General features: G+C 33.6%; 1 protein-coding gene across 1 annotated transcript; it reads right to left on the bottom strand.

Moving 5' to 3' along the window:
* Window positions 1-945: 945 nt before the first annotated feature.
* On the bottom strand, window positions 946-6,365 carry LOC132309368 (membrane protein of ER body-like protein). Its single transcript, XM_059807685.1, has 11 exons — window positions 6,122-6,365; window positions 5,642-5,788; window positions 4,877-5,020; window positions 4,532-4,624; window positions 3,564-3,707; window positions 3,151-3,399; window positions 2,832-2,921; window positions 2,655-2,747; window positions 2,069-2,245; window positions 1,525-1,586; window positions 946-1,344 (listed from the first exon to the last, which is right to left on the bottom strand). Exons 1-11 carry the CDS (start codon window positions 6,363-6,365, stop codon window positions 946-948), a joined length of 1,842 nt encoding a protein of 613 aa, XP_059663668.1.
* Between the last annotated feature and the right edge of the window lie 4,395 nt (window positions 6,366-10,760).

Raw genomic sequence — 10,760 nt, forward strand, 5'->3', positions numbered from 1 at the left:
TGCCAGTAGAGGTCCGGGTTCTATGACAGGAAAGGTTATATATGTCATTCTGTTAGAAGTATAACCAGGAAAGGCTATATATTTCTCTGTTATGATGGTTGTTTATGGACTATAAAAAATATATGGACTATAAAAAATATGCATGCGTGGATTGACAAAAAGTTGAAACTCTCGTCTGAGCTATTACTACGGGCCTGATTGGTAAGGGTTTTGTTTTTGTTTTTTTTTTCGGGTATTGTAGTAGTGCACGGTGGAAAAAACAAATGTTTGTTGTGCTTTTGTTTTTTGTTTTTGAAAATTTTGTTTTGCACGTTTCGTGAATAGTGGCTAAAAATTGGAATACTAATATGGTGTTTTTACATGTTTCAATAGTAACCGTTTTCCCTTTTTGTTTATTATTTAAATATAATGAGTGTTTTTATATGTAATACATCAGCCCGCGGAATTGGAACTCAAAATGTTAAACATTTGCAAAGGCCCTTTCTTTCTATAAAACCCTCTCTCTCAAACCCATCTATTCCTAACTCTTAACTCTACAGAACTTCGATTTCCATTGGTATTAGATCCATAATCAACAGTTGGAGGATTTGATTTTGTGCGTGCGTTTGTCCCGTGTATATTTAGATGAAGCAGTGGAATCAAACTGAATCGTATATTGATTGATGCTGATAAATTAGAACGTTATTTATTCCAAATAACTATTATGACCAAATATTTGATCCCATGACATCAATTCACTGCCTCCTAAATTCACAAGACCATGGAAGAGCAAAATGAAAAACAAAGCATACAACTTATACAGAAACTGCTGCAAGTAACAATTGTTGTTGTAAACAAGTGCCATGAACAACTTTATTTTCAGATTTGATCAAGTAGACATGAACAGGACCCCAAACGGGATTTCCTGATCACATCCCAATAAAGGGTAGAGTGACATTTTCTTGATTAGATCTTCTCCACGAGTTTCTTGATTAGATCACCTACCATGTAAAAAACTCCGGAGACCAAAACGGCATTATTGACATAGTACAGTAGAGACTTGAAATGCCTGTAGCACTTGGGAGGCCTTCGGATGTGAGCTTTTCCGAAGGCTAGTACCGCGATGCACAAAAGAGAAGCGGCTGCAACTGGCACGAACTTTAGGCCCCTATTGTCACTCTTCCAAAATGAGAAGCCGCCATATGTTACATGAGGCAATAAGCCGAAAACTAGGAATGATAACACAGCAACTGTAGCAAGAAGTAAGAAATTTTCCCGCTGCCCCTGTACTTTTTGGTACCGATCTGCTTCTACGTTTCTTTCATTTGAGCTGCCCTTAGGACCATCATTTTTGAGTTCCATAAACTGTAAGGTAACAGATGAGTTAAAGATGCAAGAAGAAACTATAAATGCAAAAAAGGGTAATGAAGATCCTCTCTCTTTTTATTGCAATGTTGATATGCAAGAAAACACACACACACACACTACCGGTAGCCAACAACCATTAATGTGAACTGTTTGTAGCAATGTTGCTTGGAGTCTTACATTATGACCAATGATGAAAAGTCCACCAATCAGATTTGCCAATCCCAAAACTAAAATATTCACTGCAACAACCCAAGACAAAATCTTTTAGCAAAATGTGATCTATTTCATGAAATAAAAGGACAGAGGAACAGTTAATATAAGCAACTATAACTTCAAGACCAATTTGGTTTCCAAAATGAAAGAAAAACAATAGATGTAAAACAGTACAACTTATTCCAGGCACATGGTATCTCATTTTGTTTGTTGTAACTAACTTATTTATACAAATAACCCAAAGACTGTCATTAAAATAATCTTCTAAACACAATTAACAACTACTGCTTTAATTTATCAGATACTTCATCAATTATATTATTACCTATATGTTGAATGTAAACATGGGCTAAATGTATAACATCATTATAATTAAAGGGAGTTGATGAGTAACACTTGGAAATAGACAACATTCCGGCTGATGCATATGCAACTTAGTACCTATATGATCATCATCCTTGCCTTTATCCTGTACCGATGGAAGAAAATAGAAGTTCTGAACACTTACATTTGGTAGCATCAGCGGCAGCAGCAGACGACACAACACCTAAGTTTGCAATTGATTCCACTAAACCGCCATAGACAATGCTTACAGTTACCGCCATAAACATAAAGAAAATATGTGTTGTGCTCTGAAACTCTCCTGGTTTGACTTGCCCTGCTTCAAGCATTGTTGCATCAGTTCCTGCATTATTATGTTTTGGAACAACTGTCTGAGATCTCAAATATGTGTCAAGAAAGTCGTATGAAAATGTTTGTGATATGAAAATTATGCAAATCAATATTAAAGCCCTTCATCACTAATTTATAGTCTACACTAGTCTACACAAATCCCAATTGAAAGCTGTAACTAATTTGTACATGATAATCTTAGCAGTCTACTTTGGAGCTTCAGTCAACTGGTATTATAAGCCCAGGAAATTAATCTCGCGGGTTGGACTGTATTTTGATATATATATATATATATAATAAAATCCACTTCTGATTCATTAGTACAATAAACACCAGAATTACCATATTGTCAAATATAAGACTAGATTGCAATTGGAAGAGAATAGCATGACTGGACACTATAAAGATTATAGTTTACATACCTTCAGGCTTTTTGGCTTCGACATTATTTATCTCTCTAATTTCAGTACTTTCTGGTTTTGGGTGAAATGCAGCCCCTTTCGCGGTTTTCTCATCTGCATAAGTATTCAATTTTCTATTCATTAGGAAGAGAATATATAGCACGACTAGACACCAGAGTACGATCATAGTTTACATACCTTCAGTATTTTTGTCTTCAAAATTCTGTACATCTTCAATTTTACTCTCTGGTTTTGTGGGAAGTGCAGCCCCTTTCATGGTTTTTTCATCTGCATATGTACCAAATTTCTATTCATGTTGGTGATAGCTGCCAACCTTAAAGTGATAAGATACTAATTATAAACAAAATATTATAGAAGAAACAAATTATATCTAAGAATTATAGGATTTCAGTTGCTATGTAAAAGACATCTTTTTGTTGGAATGTATCACCAAACAATTTCTTAACATTTCCCCTTTGAAAGACAAACTCTAATATTATCTGTTTAATTGCATTACCTGCTTTCTCTTCTACATTGTTTATCTGATGCCCGGGCGACACAGGTCCTTGAAATGTAGGTGTTTCAACCTGTTCTGGGCCGTGCAACATTACAGTGGTCGGACCACTTACAACTCCATTTATGCACATTGTTTGGCCAAGCGACAGAGTTACATGGAGTGATAGAGCGAGAGCACTTTGATCAGGGAGTACTTCATTCGAGACATGATATGAATCAGGTGTGTCAATGTCATTGTTGTTCACATTTCCTGAATAAGCAAATCAAGCACAAACTTGTATGTAACATGTAACTTGTTGCAGCAGAAAGTAGTTATAGACATTAGAAAAGTAATTCAATAATAGTGGATACTCCGAGTTAGAGTTCTAAAAATGAGTTAAAAGAAGAATAAAGGTTCTTGTTGCAGAATATTACCTTGCTCAATTACCATATTCCCCTTCTCATATGCAATTTCAGACGGGGGAGGATTTTCAGTTGCAACAGGTTCTTGTTGAGAATTTTGTGTGTTCTTATCCGTTCTTCCATAACCAAAAATCCGAAATGGATTACAACCACTCCCTGCTTGTTTTAAGAAAATAATTAAGATTGTGTCAGTAATATGAGCTCCGATGCTCTATAGATTTACAAGTCCCTGATGTTAATACGATTGAAGGACTAATTCCAATTCCTTGAGAATTATCATCCTAAGTCTCCCTTCTCATTTATAGATAGAAAATGTTTCCTATTTATGGTAACTTGAGCAATGCAAGAGTTTAGTCTTTGAAAACTCCAAGATGTCTTGGACTTTTAAACACAGGAGGTTAGAACTCTTTTCACTGGAAAATCCACCTAAATAAATGCATTTCTTTTAGAGGATCTCTGTTATATGATTATCAAAAGAAGAAGATATCAATGGCTATGATGAACATTTGAGCAGAAAAAACAAACAGAGAAGAGTGAGCTGAAGGTGTGAATTGGTTAAAAGATGCTATGACATTAACTGTTGCTGTCATATATATATATATATATATATATATATATTTTCATTGACAACAAACATATTCACACAATCACTTTCGTCCATATGGATACTTGAGCCCTCGACCTTCTACTTTGGAAGGCGAGGAAGTACCATCAGTCTACAAGGCCTTTGGTAACTATGGCTGCCAATAACAATTAACCAGGAAAAAGCCAAATCTTTTTATGACAAGTTTGATGTAAACATGTTTATTTTTGGCTTAAGATGGCCACAAATAAAGCATAATGGTCCCTTATATGGTGAGTCGGTGACTATATATGATGGTAATAACTATGCCATTATATTACCTTATCAAATTTGGCACTCACTAACCATTCGAAAAAAAATTTGGCACTCACTCCTTATCAAATTATAGTTCACATACCTTCAGCCTTTTTGGCTTCAACATCCTCTATCTCTTTAATTTCACTTTCTGGTTTTGTGGGAAGTGCAGCAGCGCCTTCTATACTTTTTTCATCTGCATATATAATTCTCGTGTAAGCCATTTTTTTATAGTCATTAGGTTCCAATTAACAATTTGAAGATATTATTATCCTTTGATAATCTGTTCCTAACACTTTATTCAAGATACGAGATGGATCAGAAATGTCATTTTTGTTCATATGCTGCTTATGAACTTTTATTTTTTTGGGTGAGTAAAATTTAAATTACTGCCCAAAAAAAATAAAAACGAGTTAAGTAGAATAAAGCACTGCAGACAATGTATTACCTTGCTCAATCACCACCTTCCCCTCCTCAACTGCAATATCAGAGGGGCGAAGATTTTCTGTTGCAGCAGGTTCTTGTTGAGGAATTTGTATGCTCTTATCCGTTTTTTTAAACCCGAAAATTCGAAATAGATTGAAACCACTCCCTGCTTAATTTAAGTAATTAATTAAGATCATATCAGTAATATGACTTCTGACGCTCTATAGATTTAGAATTAGCAGTGTTTGTGCATTGCAAATCTTTTGTAATTGAGCAATGCACAAACACTAATAGAATTAGGTGTGAATTGGTCAGAAGATGCTATGATAAAAATTAATTGTTGCTGCCAATAACTATCAAGAAAATACCAAATCTTATTATGACAAGTTTTGATCTAAAATTCTCCCATTTAAAGTTTTTAGGCTTTGAGACGCATCTGAAAGCTTCAAACATTGTGTCATGATCGGTGGACTAATTGCAGAGCTTGTTGCCTTGAAATGGCCACAAATAAACCACAATGGTCCCATATATGGTGACAAAATCTATGTCATTTCATTACCTTATCAATTTGGTACTCACTCTTTGTTCAGATATACCAATTGAAGATGTAAAAATAATGAATAAATGCATTAATGTAAAGAGTGAATTATTGAAATTATACCAGAAGGAATGAAAAAACTGAAGAATGATAAGCATCCCAAGGGATCAGCTGGCTTAGGATGTCGTCGCACATTGGCTGGTACCCTTTTTCTTCTACGAAGAATAACCTTGGTAATGCAAGAATTACAATTAGGAATATACATTGTATGTGTGTCCAGCTTCTCTACCTCCCTCTTGAATTCCAATTCCATCACTTCCTCTTCTCCATCACTTTCTCCGGTTTCACCTAACTGCGCTTCTTCTTCAGCATGTGAACTTTCACTCCCTTCAGTACCTGCAACCGTGCACTAAACATTAAGATAGAAAACTGTTGTGCTTAATGAATATATATGCACAATATACAAACAGATAAATTTTAATCCACCCAAAGAAAATACAAAAAGAATCTGAAAGATTTGCTAGTTAGCAAGAAGCTGAAAAATGGTACGCCCTAAGTTAGTTGTACAATGGCCTTTTGTCTTTTACAATAATATATATATTTTTAAAACTTTGGAGAATAAAAAATATAAGCAGTCAATAATAACGTAAAATGAAAAAAAAAAAAAAAAACACTTAAAATGGCAATTAAGCAAGAATTATACAAATTGATATTTAGTAGGTGATTTACCTCTATCCTTGTAAAAGTAAACACTCTCTTCCAATCTTCCCTTGTCCTCTCTCTCTTCTTCACTTCTGTTGTTAGTGACAGTAGTAGTATTCTTTTGATACCGAGGCTGCCGCCTTTGCAAAGCCACTTCCATCTCCTCCTCTCCATCCGTCCATTTTTCCATTACTTCAATATCCCTGCAGAAACACAAAAAAGTTTGCGTGCCTTTCTTTCTTTCTCGAGCTGCAACGCTTCTATAGCTCATCTTTGGCACTCATACTCCTTATATAACCATATTTAGGTCAATGAATGCTAAATACACAACAAATATAATATTATATATTTATATCATGACTGAGATACATGTAAGAATGCAAGCTACAACTTTTCGCCCACGAACAAACAAAACATAATGCTTGCATGGGATTTTTGTTTTTTTTAGGGTAAACTGCAAGTTCAACAACTTTCGGAGGCAATATTACAAAATTAACAACTTTTAGAAAATATTTACAAGATCTGACAAAAGACCAGAATTAATTACCTTGCAAACTAACACATGAGTGAGCTGTGAAATGTGTTAGTTTTCTAATTAGTTTTGGTCTTTGGGTCAACTCTTGTAAATATTTGATTAAAATTGTTAGTTTTGTAATACTGCCTCCAAAAGTTGTTAAATTTGCCATTATTTTTTTAATATCATACATATTGGCACAAAAATCGCCCTTGTCCATGTGGGTTTTCTGATTAATAATTTATACTGATCTTTGTTTTCTTGACGTCAGAAATGCAGGTCTTCATACTTCATATATTGCAGGTCAAGGTTGACTTAGTTTTTATTTTTTATTTTTTTGAATGGTAAGGTTGACTTTGTTTTCAACTTCATACATCATATATTGCACGTCATATATATATATATATATATATATATATATATATATTTGGGTAAGTATATTGCACGTCATGATTTCATAAAGAATGCAAAATTGATGAAGATACTATCATGGTTCGCCTAAGTATATTGCACGTCATGATTTCATAAAGAATGCAAAATTGATGAAAATACTTTTATGGTTCGCCTAATACGAAGTAATATATATATATATATATATATATATATATATATATATATATATATAATTGAATGAGATCTTATAAGACGGACATTCAAATGCCACAATTTTCATTGATAATTAATGAACTTGTATGGACCTCAATATGAACGCTCAATGCTGTTAATTAATTATCCTTAATTTCTTTGCCACGACATGTGATTACCTCTAACTCCAGCTCATACAATTTTAACAATGTGTCCATATAAAATAGTAATATTGGAATGAAGAGCATTTATAATAGAACATTTATGTTGGCAATTATCTTTTTAATTCCTTCCGCTATGCATTTCTTAGGATGATATAATAGAGAATTGTCATATTGGCAGTAAATATTTATTGGTGGATATAATGTGCTTCTCATTCTAGGTACGCTTCATGTGGAATTCAGTCCTTGAAACTATCCTTGATTATGCAGAACAAAATTTGTTGTGTGTGTGTGTGTATATATATCGTAGGCTATTCAAGTCTTTTTCCCGCTCCATCACCATAACGGCCTTTACCTATAAGGAGACCACGCATGTGTTCTTGAAGCTTTAAATACAATCGTTCTGCAATTTCAAGTTTGAACAAAAATGATCATTCGGAAAAGAAAGAAAAGAAAAGTACGTACAAAAATAATATATATAATACCAAATGGATGCAAATCACCTGTGCAATTCCCATGCTGTTTTCTATAGTGAAGGGTAAGTGGCCTTGGTTAGGCCACGTTTTACTCCATTTAATAGACATTAAGACTATGTTTGGCAATTGTACCACTTTTTGTAAGTAACATTTCACCACTATTTATAAATAACATTATAGAAGTCTAAAAGTAAATATCACATAGTCTAAAAAGTAACATCACTACCATTTATAAGTATCTTCACCCTCAAAACGTGGTGATATTACTTTTTAGATTATGTGATATTACTTTTAGACTTCTGTGATATTACTTATAAATGGTGGTGAAATGTAAAAATAGTCTAAAAAGTAACATTACTACCATTTCTAAATTTTAGAATCTGGGAATTGTATATTGTCATTAATTCTTTCTGTTAAAACAAGTATTACTTCTTTATTGAATTATTGTAGTTAATGCCTCTAAAAATAATTGTATTTTTTGAAAATGCAAGCACTACAAGTAATTTCATAATTTGTCGAATATATGCTTAATTTGATTAATTTATTTGTGGAAATGCTAAAAATTATTCTAACCCTGGTTGATTTCTTAATTTTATTTGAATTTTCTTAGTTGAGTGCTCAAAATAATGTCTAGTGTTAAAATTGCACAATTAAATCGATTTTTTCAATTGGGTGTCTAAAATTTAGGTCAAAACTTGAATTTGCTGAATTGGGTGTTACATATTTAGATGTATATATATTTTTACATTTCACCACCATTTATAAGTAACATCACAAAAGTCTAAAAGTAATATCACATAGTCTAAATACATAAATGATATGTTGAATTGAGTTAAGTTTATATGTAACATTACTTAGTTTATATTATGTGCATACTTTATTTTGAGGGTGAAGATGGTTTATTATTTAAGTGGTGATGTTGCCTTTTTACAAATGGTGATGTTACAAAAGTGGTGATATTTCCTTTTACAAATGGTGATGTTACTTTTTAGACTTTGTGATGTTATTTATAAATGGTGGTGAAATGTTACTTATAAATAGTGGTGTAATTGGCCAAACATGTCCTTAGTGTCCGTTAGCTAAAGAATGATGTGGCCAAATATGGACCACTTAAAAGTTACAGCAAGAAACCGCATGGGAACCTCACTACAGGTGATTCACGCCCATACCAAATGTTAAGTTTTTCGTCTTTTTCACCAACCCAACCTGCATCGAGTGGACGATGACACGCGACCAAAATGCCTTGGAAGATCTGCATGTTATACTTTGTTGGTGCTACCTTCAATATAAAATAAAAACCCAAAAGATGTTCTTAAAGATCCATAAATATACATATATATTCTCTTAAAAAGGTCTATATTGATGATAGAGAAAATCAAGACATGCATAAAGAGTGATTTTCACAGGATTTAACATTCAATTGAAATTGTATAGTTTATTCCTAACTTTTAAATTCCAAACCCTTAGAAGTCTTGTGTGGTTGTTAGATTACAATGATGCTGAGGTTGTAGACTCTAAATCACTAGTCCGAAGAGTTCGACAAGTAGCACTCTTAGTGATGGTCTAACTTACCTCGGTTTGATGTTCTAAAGAATATGACCGGTCACACCTTTACTGACCGGTCCAACTTGTCTTGGCTATGGAGTTTTGGAAAGTCCAACCTATCGCACTTTTGGGGACCGGTCGTACTTTCTTGGCAGTTGTGGGATTTTTGTTCTTATTAGTGATTTTTCTTTACAAAAGCTTGTAGACTTATGGAGCTAATTGTTTCTCTATTTCAAACCCCAGCATGTGTCAGAAAGCGTATGTGCCGTATCTATGCAAGACATGCAAAATTATCTTCATTTAATACGGTTGGGCTATATTTTCTTGAGAAGAAACCACATGTTTCTTGAATATATGTTAGAGATTGATTGCAAAAGTGAGCGAGAGATTTAAAAGAGTGTTCTCCATTGTAATCTTCCATCATTATGAATAATGATTTTTTTATTTTTGAAATGAATTTGTTTGGTGCACTCTGTTAGGAAAAACGATATATTTTTCCAAACCACGTATCTCTTGTGTTCTAGTGTGATTGCTTACTATCAGAGCTTTTGTTGCACCTAACAACCGGTATAAGAGCCTTTGTTAGATAACCTAGGGCAAAAAGAGTTTGACAAATTTCAGTGAAGCTTTTTTGTATTTGACCTAATTGTTTGAGTGTGAGTAATGTCATTAAAAAATAAAACAATCAAGATCGAGAAGTTTGACAGTACAAACTTCTGATTCTGGAAAATGAAAGTTGAGGATTACTTGTTCCAAAAAATGTCTTTATCTACCTTTGGGAGAGAAACCAAAGGAAAGGAATTATTCACAATGGCAATTACTTTATCGAAAGGTTCTTGGTACCATTAGACTAACGTTGTAATATTTCTAATTTTCCCCATTTTCCATTTTCTGAAATTTTCTGTTTTTACAAGAGCTCGTCTTTTCTCGTTTTGCGAACCGGACACCGAGGGGTGTGTCGGGTGTGTTTGAGAGTTTGTGGGGCATTTCATTGAGTTCAAGACTCTTTGAAATATAAGGGTTTCCATTTCGACATTTTTTCGTTTTCTGGACCGGAAAGTCCCAAGTGGGTCCCGCTACCGGAATTGTTGCGTACGGGGGTTTTTGTCTGGGTCCATTTGCATTTCATTCATTTTTATTTAATATGTTTAATGTGGTTATTATGTGGTTTGTGTGTGTAAATATATATATTTGTGGTAGAAAAATGTAAAAGAAAAAGATATTTTAAAGTGGTGGGACCCACTAATACCATTTTTACTGGCCAAGAGACCACATTTGGTCTCATTTCTCTCTCTCCCCATAAGTTCTCTCTCTCCCTCTTATTTCTTCATTTTTCTTTTTCTTTTTCAATCAAAACTTCAAGTCTTGATTACTTCTTAACCATT

This window comes from Cornus florida, unplaced genomic scaffold (genome assembly GCF_030987335.1).
Source record: "Cornus florida cultivar Cherokee Brave unplaced genomic scaffold, ASM3098733v1 CherokeeBrave_3.0.0_Hap2_Chr05, whole genome shotgun sequence".
Classification (NCBI taxonomy): Eukaryota; Viridiplantae; Streptophyta; class Magnoliopsida; order Cornales; family Cornaceae; genus Cornus; species Cornus florida.

What these genes read in the sequence shown, in the direction of transcription:
- LOC132309368 (XM_059807685.1), bottom strand. Translation starts at nt 6,365, where the DNA reads ATGAGCTATAGAAGCGTTGCAGCTCGAGAAAGAAAGAAAGGCACGCAA. An exon ending in TGAAGCCAAAAAGGCTGAAG is followed by an intron (nt 3,708 to 4,531) that starts GTATGTGAACTA and finishes TAAAACAAGCAG; the next exon opens with GGAGTGGTTGTAATCCATTT. An exon ending in TGCCGCTGATGCTACCAAAT is followed by an intron (nt 1,587 to 2,068) that starts GTAAGTGTTCAG and finishes GGGTTGTTGCAG; the next exon opens with TGAATATTTTAGTTTTGGGA.